General features: G+C 47.8%; 1 protein-coding gene across 37 annotated transcripts in view; it reads left to right on the top strand.

Moving 5' to 3' along the window:
• MACF1 (microtubule actin crosslinking factor 1) overlaps window positions 1-20,708 on the top strand; it is a 349,861-nt gene that overhangs the window by 266,383 nt on the left and 62,770 nt on the right. The window contains exon 1 of one of the 37 annotated variants that reach the window (XM_067011085.1): window positions 15,563-20,177. The exons of the other annotated variants lie outside the window; for them this stretch is intronic. Within the exon in view, the coding sequence (XP_066867186.1) occupies window positions 15,648-20,177 (4,530 nt within the window). The 5' untranslated portion in view covers window positions 15,563-15,647. Of the gene's footprint in view, window positions 1-15,562; window positions 20,178-20,708 lie in introns of those variants that run through there. 37 annotated transcript variants of the gene reach the window in all.

Here is a 20,708-nt window from a genome sequence, read left to right as displayed (position 1 = left end):
GAGGCTCTGCTACAGGCATGCTTCATTTATCTGATTTACTTGGATCTGGGTTACTTAGAATCAACTGTCTCACCAACTAAATGAGTTTTTTAGAAAATTGAAGCTTATGCCTTGAGGCACCAAAGTAGTTTTATCAAACTAGATTCTGGTTTATATGGAATTATTTTAACTTTTATTTGCCTAATTTTCCTAAACATTATATTGTGTGTAAGTTTTTATGAGTTCAGGTTAACATTACTAAACAGATTATACTGTTCTCTACTATGGTGAGGCTGCTTTGTACTAAATCTTCTTAAATTACCATGCAGTTTGAGTTCTGTATTGAAGTCCTTGTTTAGGGCCTCTAATTGCTGTACTGGTTGGGTTGGATGTATGTGTATGTGTATGTATACATGGGGGGATGTAGTTTCTGCCTTTTCCCCCATTACCCTGATATCAGGTATTATTTCTCACTGCTTTACTTTTCACTGCTGTCACTGAGTCTGCCTTGAGCAGTCTGTCCCTTCCTCCTGATCTTCAGTGAGCTAGAAAACAAACTAAACAAGCCTGTTAAAATTGTATTAAATATGACCTAGGATATAAAAAAGAATCCACAGGCAGGCATATATAGTGTTTGGATTTGAGGACAAGTGATTGTTTCCTTTTCATTTAATCCTTGGTTTCTAGAGACATTCTGAATTTTGATGCTGCTGAAAGCTTTTGAGAAATTATTGGACATTCCCGTATTTTATTTGTATCCTAGTATGTAGCCCAGCAGCACTCAGGGTTCAGTAGCTGCTTAGTTGCTTGGGATAACAGACTTGCTTTACTGCTTTCTAAGAAGAAGCCTCCCACCACCAATTCTGTGGATATGGCGGCTGGGACCAGTGTGTTTATCTGCAGGGAGCTGGTGGCGACCAGGCAAGATGAGAAGATGAGTGCGAGAAGGAGGGTGGTGAAGTTGGGCGCCCGTGTGTACCCTCCTCCAGCCGGGGGTGCACATCGGAAGCCTGGTTCCACAAGCCTGTCTTGTAAAGTCAACGGCTTTGGGAAGAGTTTTTGCCTCCTCCCAGCAAAGGTTTTGAGGCAGGAGGGGAGGAACACAGTACTGGCTTAGCTCATGCTGAGCTCATGCGAAGTGAAAACAATGAGAAGGGAAAAGCTCTGTGTGTCAGTTCACAGTTCCCTAGAGGCTGAGCCAAGGGAAGGTCTTTTTGGACCCATTCTGAGGACTGAGTCATTTTCATGACCTGAGCGCTGAGTTCCTGGGTTAATGTGCTGAGTAGTCCAGCAATAGATTCGTCTTCCCTCACAACAGCAGCAGGCCAGATGCATACAGTGTGACTCTGCTTTCAGATTCAAATTGTTTCTAATAGGGAAAAACAGAGATGAAGGTAAGTATTAAAAAAACAGTGTTCGCTTTAAGTTTTCAACTCTTTGTCTTTTTACGATGGGAATCACGCTCTCAGCACAGAATCTGCTGTAGAGAAGAGGGTATGAATCTGTGAGACGGACACGTGGGCTGTGCTTTGACCTAGCTGGCTCCACTGGGGAAGGTCAGAATAGACAAATGAGTCAGCTCTGTGGAGAACCCCAGGCTTACTTGGGACTGTGCAACCGTGCTGAAAAATGCTAGGAAAGGCAGTTACCCTCTGGGAAAAGTTATTTCCTTCTTAAATGAATGTGGAAAACTGAAAGTCATTATTCCTAGTAAAGACTTTTCCCTCGATTACTTCTGAATAATTGATAGAATCTGGACAGCCAGCGAGGACCTATAAGATGGGAATGGAAGAGAGTCCTTTCCCAGTAAACAGGCAAAAACCTCAAACCTCCTGAGTTAGGCGCTTTACTGGGTTCTGCTCTCTGTTGGAAGTAGAAAGGACGAAGCCATTCCAGAAATCACGAAAGAGAATATTGAGCATGTTTGCAGAAAACTGGAAGGAAAAGACTTTGGCTAACCTCTTCAGGAAATTCTGTTTTCCTGAACAAGAGTCTCTGGTTAGTGAGGAAAAGGAACTGTATATGTATAACTAGAGTATAACAAGAAAGGAGGGACCTTTATTTCACTGAAACTTAAGTCAAAGAATTCCCCCAGGGTGACCTTCCTAGGAAGGGAAGAGAAAGACTCCAGATTTGGAGAAGAAATCTGTAAGTCTGATGATAACAAGAAGCGTTCCTCATTTTGAAATTCCCTATGTAGGTTTTGTAATCAAGAATTGAGATCATTCTGAGTCTTCCACCAGCCCCTCCCTTGCACCCCCCTCAGGAACCACTTCTTCCTCTCAGTCAGGACATGTGGAGGTTTGGGGTTTGGTGGGCTGCAGGTAAGGCAGCAGGCTTTCTTAGGACTGTTCTCAGTCCTGATTCAGTCTGAGTAGAGCCCAGGGTCAGGGACTGCATACACTTGCAGCTTCTGTCTGGGGACCTCTATCCTACTATGAAGCCAGAACAAGAAAGCCCCATAAACCTATTCATCTGATTTTTTTGGCCTCATGGAAAGCAAGCATAAGCTTCACTGTGAGCACATGTGAAAACTCTTGGAGGACAGGGCCTGCCATGGAGCTGAGAGACTGCCAATTTGCACAATGATAGATATTCACTCCTTACTTTCAAATAATTACAAAGACAGTATCAGCTCATCTGCTTCTTTGCCAGTTAGATTTACCAGAGAAGAAAGCAAGTGAGGTTAGCATTATCTACCTGCCCTTGGAGAGAAAGGAAATCACACTGGGTGTGACCTGTCTGTCACCGGAGGTTTAGGTATCTCCAGCTGTATTACAGCAGTCAAGGTAAGATGAGTAGACCGTCACCACCCCTGCCTGCCCTGCCTTTTGCTGACCCTTGGCCTGCCTTTGGTTTTTTCCTTCTTCCTTAAACAAGGCCACTCCAATAGGAACTACTGGGGTCCAAGGAATTAAAACGAATGCCCTACAACAGGGTTTCTCAACTTGAGCACTCCTGATATTTTGGGCTGGATGATTCTTTGTTGTGGGCAGCTGTCCGGTACATTGTAGGATGTTTAGCAGCACCCCTGATCTTTGCCCACTAGATGCCAGTAGCAACCTTTCCCCAGTGTGACAGCCAAAAATGCCTCTAGACATTGCCAGATGTCCCCTGGAAAGAAAAATTTTCCCTCAGTTGAGAACCATTGCCCTAGATAGGAGAAAATTGCCACCTGTATGTGGGAAATTTAGGACTCGGATGGAAAAGGTGCTCGTTGAGATAGATATTGAGGTGGCAAGCTACCTTCTGGTAATCTGATTACGACTGTGTAGTTAGCAACACCCTTAGGCTGGGCCCTGGATTCTTTATTTTTGCTGGTGCTGATCTGTGTTTGGTTAAAAAGTCTTGTCACTTTTCCTGGCATCTGCAGTTTCTTTTGCGTAGAGTGGTTGTTGCAGGTGTCCAGCTGATGGAGCATTTCTACGGAGAAGAGGAACTTCCTTTGTGGAAATACTTGAGCGAGCTTCCTTGCTCTGTGCCTTTAAGGGGAGACTACAGTCTGTTCTCAGCCCAGGAGCTCACAGTTCGCTGCTGATATTTATAACCCTTATGTGACCATCCCCCTCTGTACCTCCCTCCCCCTCTCCAAGAATTCCAATGCTCTGTAATAATCCTCTCCACCCACACCGTAGCAGCTGGGTGGGGAGAAGGTGAAGGAGCCTTTAAGACCCTTAAGTTTGCTTCATGTTGAACTTTTTCCAGCCCCATTTTAAAGTATTGCCATTAATATTTTAAATATCAGCACCACAAGCAAAATCCCAAGATTGTAGCCATTACATCATCTTGAAGGAGCCTCACACCTCTGTGAAGGTAGTAAAATCAAATGGAAGGGCGTCAAGAAAGTGTTGATGGATTTCACAAAAATCTGTCTGGAAATTTTGATAGCAAAGGGAAGGTTTTCAAGCAAAAGCGAATATATCCTCAACCAGAAGGAAGGAGTGAGGAGTTTCTCTTTGAGTTTACTGAAATTCTTCACATGTAGTGTCAGCATGTAGCATTTGCAACCAAGATTGATCATCATGTGAAACATGTGTGTCCAAAAAAACTAGAATTTATCCTGTGCAGAACTTGTGTTTATTGTTGAGTTTTGATTAGTGGACATGATTGAGATAAGCACAGACTTGCAGACAGGGGCTGTTTCTCGCTCTGTCTAGAATGCATGGTAAGTGGTCTCAGCCTTAGCCTAGTCCTGGGCACTTTCCAGCTAGCTGGCTGGCACACAAGCCATAAGTGGTGATTCTCTAGGAAGTACGATGAGTTGCTTTTAAGGGCATTTTGTTGTTAGAGGTGGTTGGTTTACCAGGAATAAAATCAGTCCCACAGGGAGTCAGGTCAGGTCAGGTCACTGCACCAAAGCACTACTGCACCAAAAGGCTGTCTCCTGCCAGACAGACTCTTCCCAAGTCTCAGCTGTCCTGGTTGGAAAAACCTAGCTATGGGGAGAATGTGCTCCCTCCCCACCTTCCTTATGACTTTGCCAGTGCCACTACCAAGTGCTTTTCAAATACCAGCCTCTGTTAGTGGCTGTGGAAGATTAATGGGATACACTTATCCCCTGGGCCTTCACGAGCTATTTTCCTACCACCAGTACTGTGATTCGAAATGTGGACCTTTCAGAACTTTGGCCACCCGGGGATGAGAATAAGTTCTGCAAGGTGTTGGTCCCTCGATCACATTTTGGGGGTTAGGAGGAAGGGGCTCTGTATTCCTTTCAGTCCCTCCTTACTGAGCACTTGCTCTGGGCCAGTCCTTGTGGTGAGAGCTGGGGTCTCAGATAGTCTCTAGTTAACAGTGCAGTAGGAGAAACAGGCACAAAGAATTGCAGTGGTGGTGATATAGTGGTAAGAACAGTAAGAGAGACCTAAGTCTAAAGTATCTCCAATCCCCCCGTAAAATCAGACATTTAAAATCCCAGTTGCAGGTAAGAAAACTGAGATTTGAAGATGTTAGAGTAACTTGTTCAAGCACAGAGCAAATACATGTTAGAGCCGGGATTGGGAAGATCTGTTTGGCACCAAAGCTCGTGCTTGACCAGTGGGGGTGGGAGGAGCAGTTTTGGCCCTTGGAGGACATTTGACAATGTCTAGAGACATTTTTTACTGTCACAACTGGGGAGGCTGCTACTGGCATCTAGTGGGTGCTGCTAAATTTCCTATAATACACAGGATAGCCCCTTACAATAAAGGGTTATTCAGCCCACTTCTAGAAACATAGGGGGTTTTGATATTTTGCCCTTTTCAGTTTCCCTAACAAGTAAGTGTTAACTGATGAAAATAGTCCCATTGCCTGGGGAAGCTTCGTAGTTTTCCTCCCTTTTTTCAAAATTTAGTTAAGGAACAGTGTTGGTTCTGAGAATGACTTGTACAGATCTGTTGGATCAAGTCAGGATCTTGGTGAACTAATTTGAGTCAGTGGCTAAAGAATTCTCTCCATGCTCAACCAGTCCCCACCCCACCCTGCCTGCCCCAAGGTTCCTGCTGTGGAAATCAATCAGCTGTGTATCTCAAGCTGCTTCCTGTAGGGTGTGTTATGGAATGGCATCAGCCCTGCACCAGCTGGGAGTACTGACCTCAGTGTGATTTTATCAAACTCTGTCTCTTTTGAGCCTTGCTATTTGGAACAAAAGATCCTCTGTTAGGAATGCAGAGAGCTAGTGTGATTGGACAGCTAGCGTGTATGCACATGGTTCCCACGGAAAAAACAGACATAAATTATGCTGTAGCCTTCTAAAACTTGGGCCTCCAAGGTGGTTTTCCCTTAGCATCTGTCTGTATTCACCCTTCTTTCTGTGAGTGCTTATCCTTCCCCCAGATCAATGCAGGAGCCATCCGATCTGATGGATTAAGTGGTGGCGTCCTGCAAAACGGGTCTGTATCTGTGCCTCCACCTTTTTTGCTTCTCCAGTCTTAGAAACCACATGTTTGATCCCTACTATCTATCCTGTCATGTTTCCTATATAGACCATCCACTCCATCCACTTATCCCAAACACTCCTTATTCATTTTATCTGTTTGATTTCTACTCATACCTGATCTCCTCAAAACCTTCTTGATCGCCCCCCCCCAGGCTAGCTCACTACTTCTCCCGTTCTCCTAAATCACTTAATATGTGTAACTCATTTGGCCTTCATCATATACTGCCTAATTTCGGCGTTTAATGATTTATATGCATTGTCCCATCCCTCATCTTAATATATCCATTTTTGTGTCTCTCAAAGTAGTTAGCATATGAGTATATGCATAGTTGGAGATTAGTGAATATTTGACTGATTGAGTGAATGCTCTTTATTTCTCATACGCCACGTGAGCTGTAGGATTCAATATGCTGACTGTTCCGCAACACTTGAGGTAAATCCTTGTGTGTCCTGAGAAATTCTAATCCTAGCCTGGATTCCTCACCTCTACATCTTGCCTCTGGGCTCCCTTCCTTCTCTACTAGTTAGCATATGTTACAGGAACAGAGTTTCATTCAGTATTAGCCTGAACAAAGTAAAAAACTAAGGAATTTACTACTTTAGATGCCCCTGAAGAAAGCCAGGTTCAGAAATACTGTCTTGTAGTTACCCATTACATTGGAGTCATTGTCATTTACTCAACCAGTTGACACCAAAAAGAATCTTCATACTTCATTCAGCTTGGCAAAGTGAGAAAAACTGAATACGAAGTTGTGGCAGAAATCTTCAACTTTGAATTCTGGCTCTATCATTTACTAGCTGAGTGACCTTGGGGGAAATTACTTAACCTCTCTGTATAGTTATTTCAACTATAAAATGTGAACAGTGGTAAATCCTACCTTTAGGGTTTTTATGAGAATTAAATGAAGTGTTGTAGATGAAAACCCTAGACAGATATTAAGTGCTCAATAAATGATAATATTCTTTTAGGAAGTTTATCCAGACACAAATTATAATATTATGAAATCTTTTTAATAAGAAAAGTTATTCCCTTGGTGCCTACAGCTTGATCATTCCCCAGAAGATTTGATCTAAGACCCAGCAGCAGATTAAATTAGTTCATTTTCTTCTTGAAAAAATGGAAATGATGAAGATAAAGTAAATTAGTTTGATGACAGCAGTGAAACAGGTGGATGCGCAAAGAGCCTTCCTGAGCAGTTTTTCTGGGGAACAAATGAAGAGCTCGTTTCCAGCCCTATACCAGCAATACATGGGCAGGTTTAGGTCATGACTCCTTAACACAGCTTTAAATATACTGTATATACACATACATACATATACATGGTTATTGATTAATTTATTCATTCATTGATATCAGAATCCCACAGCCAGCAAGTTTCTCTGAGACCATTTTGACCTTGGCTTATGTGCTCTACAAATCAGTATTATTTTCAAATCATTAACCAGAATTAACCAGAAGCCATTACCAGCTCAGTGACTTCCCTAGTCACTCAGTTACCTAGCAGATCAGCTTTAATGATCTCAGGGTCCTTGGCCTAATTAGCTTTTAGCAGAGGCCATGTTACCTTCCTCTGTTGCCATACAATGGCAACTACCAAGTCAGCATCTTTGAGAGAGACACCTCTTAATATTCATCAATCTTTAATTACAACATTAAGATGTGAGGGGGAAAAATATCAGCTTAATTTCAGAGGAAGCAGCTTAAAAACACAGATATAATTAACCCCTCTGCCAAGCACATATACCAGATCAAGATGTTTTACAGAAAAGCTTCCAGCAAGTATATGTTTCTAGTATTTGGTTACGTGTATTTGTGAGCAAGGGAAGAAGAAGATAAGAATTCAAAGAAACTGAACCTGTCTTAGGTCTTCTCCAGCTTGAATTCATTGCATCCATTCAAGTAAACCATTTAATATCTCTCTCATCTTGCAGTTCACTCCCAGAGGAAAGAGCTCTGATTTGGGTCTAATTCTTTAAATTCAAACCTAAGTTGTTTGTTTGTGATCAGTGATAAGAATTGCTTTAGTAACAAAATGAAAGTTTTCAAATATCTCTTGACTCTGTATTACTTATTTTACCTCCTTTTCTAATATTGGAGAGAGGACCCCTACAGCAAGATTCCTTAGCGATTCAGCCCAGGGATATGTTTCACAGAAATAGCTAAGCACCTTTGTGAAGTTGGTACTTCGTGAAAGTTGTGAAGTCATGCCATCCTAGAATTGGAAAGGCTACTCTTGGTGTTAAGTGAAATCCCACATGGTCACTTTCTCAAGGAAGCCTCCCCTGAACCTCCAGACCACATCAGGGCCCTTGACAGATGCTCTCATAGCACTGTTTGCTTTTCCTTCAGAGTACTTATTGCAGTTGAATTAAAATGAATGTCTGTCTCCTCTACTAGAATGTAGGCTCCTGATCATGTCTTGCTCATCACTTTCTCCCTTAGTGTCTGGCATAGTTTAGGGCACATAGTAGATCCCAATAAATATTTGTTGAACAAATGAAGAGAATCAAGGCTACACCTTGTGGCATTACTTGCCTTAAGAGAATGGGAAGAGGAGCCCAAAGACACAAAAGAAGGACTGGCTAGAAAGGTACCATCAGTATAGCACAGTGTAATGGAAGCCAAAAGAAGAGTCGCAATAAGGGAGGACCAATACTTAATTTCTCACCACTGCTTATCCTTAATCCCCTACAGTCTGACCCAGCCCCCATCACTGCACTGAAACCATTCTTGCCTTGTCTAACTCATTGTCTTCCTCATTCCTTGTGCACCATTTAACATCGTACCTTCTTTCTTAAAACCCTCCTGTCCATTTACTTTCCTGACCTTGTGCTCTCCCCATTTTCTTCTCTGGCTGTTCTTCTGCTTTCTGTTTTGGTTTGTCTTTCTACCTCCCCAACATGTGGTGCCTGAAATCCCATCATCTGCCCTCTTCTCCCCTCTCTCCACACTCAGCCCCAGGATATCCAACCCCTCACTGTTCTACAAGAGAAGGTTTCCACGTATCTATCTCTGCCCTGAACTTCGGTCTTTCTGGACACCTCCACATGGGTGGCCTTTGAGTCCCTCACACTTAGTATGCTCCACATGGAATGTGCTGTCTCCTTCAGTATTTTCTTCCTCCCTGCTGCTGTTTTATAGTACTACTGTGCCTTCAGTCATTCAAGAGTAATATGACAGCCTTATTTTAAATTTATTTTTCCCCCTAACCTCTACCTTCTATCAGATCAGTTGTAAACTCCAAATCGTCTACCTCTGCAATTTCTTTACCACCCCCTTCCTCAGTTTCACGAGTCTGGGCTTTTGTTACCTGTTACCTAAACTGTGTAACCCTCCTTCCTATCCGATTGTTGCACCTTCCATCTTCCCCAGCTATGCTCTGTTCTATACAGATTGATACCAGTGCAGTATCAGCAGACCTAAGCTCAAATCTTAAGAGCTTAGGTGTTTAATAGCTGTGTTCCTTTGGAAAAGTAAGTTTAGCACCCCAAGCATCATTTGCAAATTAAGGATTTGGATTTTTTTAATGCAGTAATATATATTAAATGGCAGTTGAACGAGCAGCCAGGCTCAAATTCTTGGGAAACTTTCCACACACCACTCAGTAACTCTCATGACCCCCTGGTAAGTTAAATAAGTAAGTCTTGGTGTAGTCATGGTGTTCTGAAACAAAAGTTCATGCTTGGCATTCAAGGGCCTTCGTGAACTGGCCTTGAGCTACTTACCATTCTGACCTTTTCATTTTTCCCTTTGCATATATCCTATAACTTAAACCATGATAACCCTGAATTCGCTTCTTTAGGGTCCCTACCTCTTTAGGTTTCCTGCCTCTAGTCCTTCACTTAGAAATCCTTTCTTTACTGTCTCTGTATACCCAGATCCTAATGAGTAAATGTGATTCCCTCCATAATCCCCTGCTTTCCTTCCTCCCAGTCTTCCGTTAGGCCTTTTCTCACCTACAAAACCCTGTGCTTTTGTCATCACTACTGTCTTGGGGAGTGGCTAAAGAGGGATTAATACACTGTCTTTTGGAAAGTCTACAAGCAGGAAGGGCTTACAGAGGTCATGAGAGTTCCTGAAGAGTGTGTGGAAAGTTTTCTCATGAGTTCAAAAAATACACAAGAACTCAAATAGCATCAAAATCCTTAGTATCCCATTTAAAGCAAGCTTCACATCATGCTGCATTGCTTAATGAGCCACTCTGTAGCCATCTTTATGTAATAAAAGGATGGTAGTGACTGATGCCCAACAGGTTCAGACGAATACTGTGGAATTTCCACTTGCCACTAAATAAACGCTTGTAAAGTCTAGAGATCCTAAGATGAAAGGCATTTTGTAAATTTTAAATGTGCAAGATCCAACCAGTCTTCTCTACCCTCCTCTAGTCAGCACTAATCCTCCAAGAGAGAGAGGTGGATGAAAAGACAGTACAGAATCTGAGGAAGTGTGGATCTAGGGTCTCCAGATTTTCCTAGGAGGCTGGTGGTTTAAAAGTCTGGAGCAGACAAAGACAAAGTGCCAAGTCCAAAACTTGGAAAGGGAGCTGTGTTAGGGTGTGAGGAGACTCCACCTTGCTGTTTTAATTAGGAGACAGAAGGAAGGGCCAGGATTGTTCTTTCTTCCAAGTTCACCAAAGGAAAATCTGACACCAATTCTGTTCTTAGGAATTTTGAAATGAGTAGAGAATTCTTTGAACTCTGTAATCAACTAATTGGAAACTAATTTGAAATTTGGCATCAGCACAGATATTTGTGTTATAGGAATGGGGGAAGCATCCAAAGGGGGGGGGGGTGCTCCCTGTACTTCTTGTCTTAAAAGTTTACACACAGCATGTGAAATGAACAGATGCTTTTTTTTTGTTGTTGGAGCTGTCAGGGTAACAAGAAGTTGAAAGCTGTATCAGGTATTTATTTCAGTCACTGAGATGGCTATTGGCAGAGTTCCACATACCAAAACTAAGGAGAAACGCATGAACAGATTTAAAAAAAAAAAAAAAAAAAAAGACATGGAGGAAAGAGACTTTGTGCCTCCTTTCCTTCTAAACACAAGCTGATGATTTTACACAAGGAGCGAAGTACTTTTTGCGGGGGAGGGGAGATAATTGGCCAACTTTATGTAATCCTTTCCACAAGGCTGTGTTTGAATTTTGGGCTGTGTTTGAATTTTGGGGAGATTTATCTGTAATGGTCTCCTAATACGCTAGTCAGAGAGTGTGACTTAAGCTGATAAGTAATTTGAATCTGAACTTCATAGTTGCTAAAATGCTCCACTTATTTATTTGTATTATAATATGGAGCACTGGCGAGAGTGGTGAGAATAAGGTAGATAGGTGTGGGGAGGGATTAAGAAAAGACTGAATTGACTGGCACCTGCCTTGGTGAGGAAACAGGAAAGGAATTTCTGGCCATGAAGTTTGTGATTCCACATCAATATCATTCTTTATAATAGAATAACCACCCGCCCTTAGTCCAGAGCCAGAATTGCTCAGATTCTTCCAACCAGAGGGCCCCTGGCACACTAAACAGTCTGTTATGATATCTCAACACATAAGTGAGTATATTTGGCCAGGGAGATTTGCTAGTGAAATTGATATTGCCTTCCCTGGGTTTTTCCAGTTGTACTTAATAATTAAAGGAAAATTAAAACACAGATTCCCTGAAATGTAAAGTATCAGATCTGTAAGTTTATCAAGCCTTCCAGTCACATTGTGTTAGAGTTTGAAGGGACCTTAAAATTCATCTTGAGGGCTTCCCCGGTGGCGCAGTGGTTGAGAATCTGCCTGCCAATGCAGGGGACACGGGTTCGAGCCCTGGTCGGGGAATATCCCACATGCCGCGGAGCAACTGGGCACATGAGCCACAACTACTGAGCCTGCGCGTCTGGAGCCTGTGCTCCACAACAAGAGAGGCCGTGATAGTGAGAGGCCCGCGCACCGCGATGAAGAGTGGCCCCCACTCGCCACAACTAGAGAAAGCCCTCACATAGAAACAAAGACCCAACACAGCCAAAAATAAATAAATTTATTTATTTATAAAAAAATTAATCTTGAACAAACTGTTAGAGGACTTGTAAATCTCCTTCCCCAAATCTCTGCCAAGTGATTGCTTGAATTTCTGCTCAGACACCTCCAGGGTCAGAAAAGGCATCCCTTTAGAGAGGACCCCTTATTCTTTGAATAGCTGTGAGAAAGCTCTTTGTTGGTTTGAAATCTGCCCTTGGATCTTAGTGTGCCAGCTTCAGTAGACATCCAGAGCAAGCTTCCTTCCTCCCACTTCCAGCCCTTTAGATACTTCATCATATTGCTTGGAACCTTCTCTAGGTCAAGCATTCTTGGTTCTTTTTGCTGTTTGTTCCTCAGAGGACAGTGTTTCTAGTGTCTTGCAGTATAGGACCAGGAGGACTCAGGATTCTGGGGCAGCTCCTTTAACAGTTTTAGAACTAAAGAATATTCAAGTTAGAAAGGCTGTCAAGACGCGATCTAGGGCTTCCCTGGTGGCGCAGTGGTTGAGAATCCGCCTGCCGATGCAGGGGATACGGGTTCGTGCCCCGGTCCGGGAAGATCCCACATGCCGCGGAGCGGCTGGGCCCGTGAGCCATGGCCGCTGAGCCTGCGCGTCCGGAGCCTGTGCCCCGCAATGGGAGAGGCCACAACAGTGAGAGGCCCGCGTACCACAAAAAAAAAAAAAAAAAAAGACGCGATCTAGTCTGCACATCCCCCCTTTCAGTTACAGATAGAGTCTTCTGGATTTGAGTGGGCAGAAATTGATCAGCTTCAAAGTGAGAAATGAAGTGTAAGACATTTTGCCAGTCTTTTGGTTGCTTAATTCTGATCACAGGCTTCAGCTGACAACTCATTTTTGTCAAGGACCTCTCTGGCTCAAGTAAGCCTAAGTAAGGCTCAGCTCAGGGTTTCATTGCCAGATCTCCATACATCAACTATTGGCTTCACTTACTGTCTGTGTAAAGGACAGAAATAACTTTTCCATAAGTTTTACCAACTGTATTGACCACTTGGTCAATTCAGTAATTTTAATAGACATTTTTTCCTTCATAAAATCAGAAAATGACCATCACAAAGGGAGCAGCATATTACACCCCTTCAGATATGCAGCTGCCTCTGGTGGACAGTTTCGTGGGTTGCCCTTTGTACTTTCTTTGTTTAACAGTCACCAGGTGACGAGGTGGCTTTTCTTTTCTTTTTATAAATTTGTTTATTTATTTTTGGCGGCTTTGGGTCTTCGTTGCTGCGCACAGGCATTTCTCTAGTTGCGGAGAGCAGGGACTACTCTTCGTTGCGGTGTGTGGGCTTCTCATTGCAGTGGCTTCTCGTTGTGGAGCACGGGCTCTAGGCGGATGGGCATCAGTAGTTGTGGCTCGCGGGTTTGTGGCTTGCGGGCTCTAGAGCGCAGGCTCAGTAGTTGTGGTGTACGGACTTAGTTGCTCCGCGGCATGTGGGATCTTTCCGGATGAGGGCTCGAACCCGGGTCCCCTGCATTGGCAGGCAGATTTTTAACCACTGCGCCACCAGGGAAGTCCTAGATGGCTTTTCTAAAAGCCAAAAAGATGTGGACGGGATTGTGGGCCACTTTTCTCTAGTATTTTCCATCTTGAGACTTGAAATACCCATGCTTTTAGCTGGTCCCAAGGAGCTCACGTTTCCTTGGATGTGCCCAGCAATAAAGGAGCCCAGGTATTTGGGCGTGGGGCACTGCTGCCAGCATCTCCACCGTCGCGCGGTCCCCCAATTCCCTACTCTTCAGTCATCAACACCATTCACATTTGTGGGCAAAGAAATCCTGGTGGGGGAATGGAACAAGACCTGACGTACGTGAGGAGCCGAAGGGAGAAGCTGCTGGAGTTTATCCAATAACTTGGTCCGAATTTAAGTGCCAGGTTTAAGGCTGGAGTGTTCTTGGGCCCGGCAGAGGCGCGCTAAAGGTGACATTGGAGGGACTAGGGACACCCCTTTGGCGGCAGAGCCGAATCCGGGAGCGATGCGGGCGGCATCGCTACCCTGCCGGCAGAGATGCGGGCGGCATCGCTACCCTGCCGGCAGATGGGGCCCAGAGTGGCCCTCGCCAGAGCCGGCTGGCTGGGAGGCGGCGGGAGTGCCCCCTTCTGGGTTCGCTCGCCCTTGGGCTAGAAGCCCGACGGGTTGGTACGCGGCGGGGGCAGCGGGGGCCCGGCCCGCGGCAGGAGGGCGGGGCTTTCCTTTGTCAGGGGATTTGCGCGGCGCGGCCGAGACTCACGCGGGTGTCGCTCCCCGCCCCTCGCCCTCTCGGGGGGCGGGGCTCTCCCTCCGGCCCGGCGGGGCGCGGTGGGCGTGGGCCTGTGAGCCGAGCGGCCGGCGCCGGGCTCCCTCGCCAGGAGCCGCGCAGAAGCCCCTCCTTCGGCGCCTCGGCTTCCAATCGCCTCCGCCGCCCCCTCCCTTCCGCTCTGGCAGCTCCCCGCCGCGGCTCCGCCCCTGCCCTCCTCCCCTAGCTGTCCGCGTCGCGCTCCCCGGCGTCCAGGGGGGCTGCCCGGGCGGGGCGGCGCGGGGAAGGGGAGGAGAGCCGCCCGCCAGCCGAGCACTTCCAGCGGGCGGCGAACGAGCGGGCCGCGCGGCGCGAGGGAGGAGGGCTCGCCCCCGCTCGGCCCGAGAGGAGCCTTTTGTTCCCAGCCAGAAGTTTGCATGCCGGGACCGTGACAGCTGCGGGCGGGGAGGACGGCGGGGCCGGCGGCGGCGGAGAATAGAGGCGGCTGCTTGACATGCAGCCCGCGGCGCGGCGGCTGCGGGCCGGGGACTGGAGGTGGCGGGGGAGGCGGCGCCCACAGCACGCGGGACTCAGCTGCCGGAGGGACAAACTAACTTCCTGAGCGCGGGACCGGAGGCCGGCGCGGCCGGGAGCCACCTGCCAGCCTGCGGTGAGGCAACCCTGGCCCTCGGGGCGCGCGGCACGGCGCGGGGGAGCAGCGCTGAGCGAGCCCTTCCGAGTGACCCTCGGCCGCCGCTGCAGCCTGCCGGCCTCTGAAAGGCCCGGCTCCGGGCTCCACTCTCCTTGTTTGGTGGCCACGGCGCAGGGCTGTTCTGGGAGCCACAACAATGCCATGATGTTTTGGAGACAGGAAGCCCCAAGCTGGCCGCGAATGAAGGACTTCCTGTGTTTAAAGTTGCAGGAATATCCGCCGACCAGCCCAGTTCAAATGCAAACACCCGAACTAGGGAGGACGAATGGCTAATTCAGACCAGCTGGACTCTCCAGGGCTGGAACTGAGGATAAAATGAAAGGAATTCCTAGGAGCTTGGGCCATACTTGAAGACCTGAGGGGCTGTGCCATTGTTATTAAAGGACATGGTCGATATAAATCCTCTGCTTCCAACTCTGCTTGGGTGAGAAGTGAGTGGAACTAGATATTGAATAAGACTTGTCAATATCAGATGATTTTTTTTTAACTGACTGAATTGGAAAGAGCAGTTCTCTAAAAAAAAAAAAAAAGCCATAGAAGGAATTATTTTGTTTGTTGAATACATTGTATCGTTTATCTGCCTGCAACTATGAGGCTGCTAACCTGTGAGGAAAAAGCTGTTTTTCTTAGAGCGTCTCTCAGAATGGTTTCAAAGTGGGACTTCCAGGCCTTTCTGGAGGGAAGTTCCAATTGGTGGTTTGAGGTTACGAACATGTAAAAGGATTTTTAACTTATGCAGAATGCGTTCTGGGGGAACCCGTGAGAAACTTTTTAAAGGTTGATGGTTCATCTTCTGAGAAAACTATGGGCAAGCCACTCAGCAGGCCAGACTGTTTAAGGCAGAACCCCATCTGCCTGGGGAAAGGAGAGGAAGAGGATGGCTATATAGAGGATTGCTATGTTCCGCAGCGATCTATATATGATACAATGAGGATAAATGAACAAATTGACCAGGGGTCAAAGCTTAATCAGACTTCAAAAAGCACCATGGAAAAGATAGAAGGAAGTACTATATCCAGCAATGGTACATTAGGAGCAGCAGCTAATGTTTTTGAATCCAGAGCACCAGAAGGCAAAAAGTTGGATGAGAGAATAATATTTGATGCACTAAAGCTAAGCAGTGATGTGCAGAAGTCAGCACCTGTGCCACCCAGAAGGCGGCCAAATGCAGAACGCAAAGACAATGTTAACAGGAGATCATGGAAGTCCTTCATGCCACCGAATTTCCCAGAATTTGCAGAAAGGATGGAAGCTTCTCTCAGTGAGGTTTCTGAAGCTGGTGCTTCAAATCCTTGCTTGCAAGAGAAGAAGGAATCCAGTTCTGCATTAATAGAAAGTTCTGGTCATTTGGACCACAGGGAACCTCAGTCAGAGTCCGTAACTCTGGAACATGTGTCCAAATCCATAGGTATTCCAGAAGGGCAGGATGTGAACAACTTAGGTGGAGATTGCCAAGACTTGAGATTTCAGCAGCACGGTGAGATCTCTCCCCGTGAATTCCAGCCTCTAGAGTCAGAAGCTGCAGCAGCAAGTGGCAACACAGATGTAATGCAGGAACACAGATTTTCAAGTGCAACCTGGCCCAGAGCCATGAAAAGTTTGGCTAAGGGAGGCTTTGGCGAGAAGCAGCACCCCCTTCAGGACACAGCTTGTGCTGTAGAAATGCCACCTCTCTCCCCTTGCCTGAGTGAAGAGCTGTTGGATCCAGAGTTGCGTATTCTCATAACCCCCAGCCTGAGAGAGAAAACAGAGTCTGAGCTAAAGTTTGAGGAGGATGAGCGATGGATCATGATGGAGGCTGAGGAGGAGTGGGAGGAGGAGAAACTGTCAGAGAAAGGAAAGACTTTTCTAATGGCAGATGAGGAAAAGAACTGCCTGGCAGATGTTTTTGAAGAAAGAGAGCAAGCAAACACTGTAGCAGTGGTAGAGGATGGAGCCGACTTCTCAGCTGCTGTCTTGGGGACTTTTGACCACCTAGCTCTTGGTCAGATCTGTTGCTCTGATGACCCACATCCAGCTAAGAACCTTTTGGCGTCTGTTCTCAAGGGTGCATCGCTTGATTACAGTTGTGTTCTAACAGGTGAGAGTGCTGTAGGAGAACTGAGAAACAGAACTGCTCAGGGGCTAGAGGGTCTTGTTTCAGATTTAGAATGCACTGTTGGTCCTGCCAATTCAGAGCAGCTCTCTGACACAGATTCAGTGCAGATGTTTCTTGAACTTGAAAAGGAGTGTTTATGTGAAGAAGGAGTAACTCCTTTAGTTGAGCTGGAGACTCAAGCCTCTTCTGAAGGGCTGGCCCCATCCCAGGATGCAGAAAATTCACTTGTAATTAGTCATTTTCCAGGGGCTGCCTTAGAAAAGGAGCATGTAGGCCTTTTAAATGTAAAAGCAAAGGACTCTGATCCTGGGTTGGATTGTGACTATTTTAATGCCCTGGATTCTTCTCAGGTGCCTAATACTTTGGAACTTACTGCCTACTCTGATACCGTGAGGGACGCTTCCACTGTTAGTGAGGAGGAGGGTGAAAAAGTGCCTTTTAGCCCCGAGACTGCAGGGGAATTTAACTTTAGATACCCAGCTGATGTGGAGTCACCAGGAAAGCCAGACTCAGGAGGATTGTCCAACTCTGATCACAGGGCTTCTCATGAAGAAAAAGTATCAGGCTTTGAAGCCAAGCTGGCCAAAGAAAATGGCAGTTTGTCCCAGCTGGACTGTAGTGAAGTTAAGGGGAATGCTGAGGAGTGTGTGGAGAGAGTCCCCTTCCGTTCTGCTGTTAGCTATGAACTAATAGATGTTACCTCAGGATCTGAAGTAGAGGCATTACCATATGATTCACGTTTACTAACAGATGAGATTCATTGGGAAGGTGAGAAAGGAGCTATTAATCAAGGAAATAACAGTCTGACTTCCTTGGGCGATGCGGACCTTTGTGAATTGTTGTCCGTGGAAGGAGCTTGGGATGAGGATGGTGAAGCACAGGCACTGGGTTATGATGCCAGGCTGGAGGACCGAGCCCCAGCACATCTTCCTAGAGACCTCCCAGAGTGGGTCTCCCAGGATCTCCAGAGGAAGTCCCCAGAGTCAGAGATCCTGAGTCTGCACCTGCAGGTTGGAGGACTGGGGCATAGCAGAGATGGAGTGGAAACTGTGAATGACATAAAGCCCAAGCTGAATGTGGCCTCATTGGAGGGAGGGGGAACAGAAATGAGAGATTCCGATTCATTGCTAAATATCCTTCTGGAGGAACAAGTTACCAAGGCTAGTAATACGGAGCCAATTTTGGAGGAATGGATACCCATCCCACAGAAGCCTGACCCAACTGCTGCAGTGCCCACTGTAGAAGAAGATGCCCTAGATGCTGCAGTGCCTGCCCCAGAGGGAACTGCTATAGCTGCTCTTACAGTGCCCTTCCTAGAGGAGGATGTACCTGTTGTTCCAGTGGCCACCATGGAGACACATGTCCCAGCTGCTGCAGTATCAGCCACAGAGAGGGCTGCTGCCCCAGCTGTTGCAGTGCCTGCTCCTGAGGGGAATGCTCCACCTGCTTCAGTGGCCATCACAGAGGAGGATGTATTAGCTGTTGCAGAATCCTCCCTGGAGGGAACTGCTCCAGCTGCTGCAGTGCCCACCACAGGGGAGCTTGCAGCTCCCACTACTGTGATGCCCACCCCAGAGGAGCCTGCTGCCCCAGCTGCTGCAGTGCCTGCCCGAGAGGAACCTGCAGCTCCCACTACTGTGGTGCCCACCCCAGAGGAGCCTGCTGCCCCAGCTGCTGCAGTGCCCACCCCAGAGGAGTTTGCAGCCCTAGCTGCTACAGTGTCCACCCCAGAGGAGCCTGCCGTCCCCACTACTGCAGCACTCACTCCAGGGGAGCCTGCTGCCCCAGCTGCTGCAGTGCCCACCCCAGGGGAGTTTGCAGCCCCAGCTGCTGCAATGCCCACCCCAGGGGACCCTGCAGCCCCAGCTACTGCAGTGCCCACCCCAGGGGAGGCTGCCGCCCCAGCTGCTGCAGTGCCCACCCCAGGGGAGCCTGCAGCCCCAGCTGCTGCAGTGCCCACCCCAGGGGAGCCTGCAGCCCCAGCTGCTGCAGTGCCCACCCCAGGGGAGCCTGCAGCCCCAGCTGCTGCAGTGCCCACCCCAGGGGAGCCTGCAGCCCCAGCTGCTGCAGTGCCCACCCCAGGGGAGCCTGCAGCCCCAGCTGCTGCAGTGCCCACCCCAGGGGAGCCTGCAGCCCCAGCTGCTGCAGTGCCCACCCCAGGGGAGCCTGCAGCCCCAGCTGCAGTGCCCACCCCAGGGGAGCCTGCCGCCCCAGCTGCTGCAGTGCCCACCCCAGGGGAGGCTGCTGCCCCAGCTGCTGCAGTGCCCACCCCAGGGGAGCCTGCAGCCCCAGCTGCTGCAGTGCCCACCCCAGGGGAGCCTGCAGCCCCAGCTGCTGCAGTGCCCACCCCAGGGGAGTTTGCAGCCCTAGCTGCTGCAGTGCCCACCGCAGGGGAGCCTGCAGCCCCAGCTGCTGCAGTGCCCACCCCAGGGGAGCCTGCAGCCCCAGCTGCAGTGCCCACCCAAGGGGAGCCTGCAGCCCCAGCTGCTGCAGTGCCCACCCCAGGGGAGGCTGCCGCCCCAGCTGCTGCAGTGCCCACCCCAGGGGAGCCTGCAGCCCCAGATGCTGCAGTGCCCACCCCAGGGGAGCCTGCAGCCCCAGCTGCTGCAGTGCCCATCCCAGGGGAGGCTGCCGCCCCAGCTGCTGCAGTGCCCACCCCAGGGGAGTCTGCACCTCCCACTACTGTGGTGCCCACTCCAGAGGAGCCTGCCACCCCAGCTGCTGCAGTGCTCACCCCAAGGGAGTTTGCAGCCGTAGCTGCTGCAGTGTCCACCCCAGAGAAGTCTGCAGCCCCAGCTGCTGCAGTGCCCACCCCAGGGGAGCCTGCACCTCCCACTACTGTGGTGCCCACTCCAGAGGAGCCTGCCGCCCCAGCTGCTGCAGTGCCCACCCCAGGGGAGCCTGCCGCCCCAGCTGCTGCAGTGCCCACCCCAGGGGAGCCTGCCGCCCCAACTGCTGCAGTGCCCACCGCAGGGGAGCCTGCCGCCCCAGCTGCTGCAGTGCCTGCTGTGGAGGAAGTGTTTCCTGCTGGCGTGCCCTTCCAGGGAGATACTGCCCATACTGACTCAGTGCCTGTCTTAGAAGACGGAAGTCCTATTCTAGAGGAGGCTTCCCCTGCTGGAATGTGGATCAAGGAGGACCTTGATTCCCCAGCATTTGGAATGAAAGAGGTGACTGGCACAGTGCTTCATGGGAAAGTGCCTCTGGCTGCAGTTGATGGATTAAATTCAAATGAGGTAATTGTTGCTTATATTGTTGGGGAAGGATTTGGAGAGTAAAGTGAGATTTGCAAGTTCTCTTGACTTGGTGGTGATTAGAAAGGACACAGATTGTTCTTTCTTTGGTTCTCTTTGGGGTGTCCGGGCTTTTCTGGTATTTTTTGGTCTTTTTATTGAGTTTATGGGGGAATTGTGTTTTTTATCTGCTGAAAAACTTTATAATTCAGACTCTCATTGTTTTTAATTCGGACATAAGCAAAACCCAAAGAAAACAGGGATGTAAGCAGTTTTTGGCTTACATTTTGAAAAAAGATTATTAACAGGAAAGGGTGATTCTGCTTTTGAATTTTACAATAAGCATGTTCTTTCCTAAATCAAGAGGCTGCTTATTCATCAGTGATGTCAGCAGTCAGGTTGAGGCTAGACTGTGGACTTTGGAGTGAGACTTGGAGTACTTTTTAACCACTCTGAGACAGTTAAATGTCCTGAGGCTCCAGTTTCTTCATTTGTTAAGGCAGAAGAACCCTGTGAGGGTTGTGAGGATAAAAT

Source organism: Kogia breviceps, chromosome 1 (genome assembly GCF_026419965.1).
Source record: "Kogia breviceps isolate mKogBre1 chromosome 1, mKogBre1 haplotype 1, whole genome shotgun sequence".
In the NCBI taxonomy this organism is placed as follows: domain Eukaryota; kingdom Metazoa; phylum Chordata; class Mammalia; order Artiodactyla; family Physeteridae; genus Kogia; species Kogia breviceps.
The sequence above is the reverse complement of the archived record's forward strand: the minus strand, read 5'-3'. Positions and strand labels throughout refer to the sequence as shown.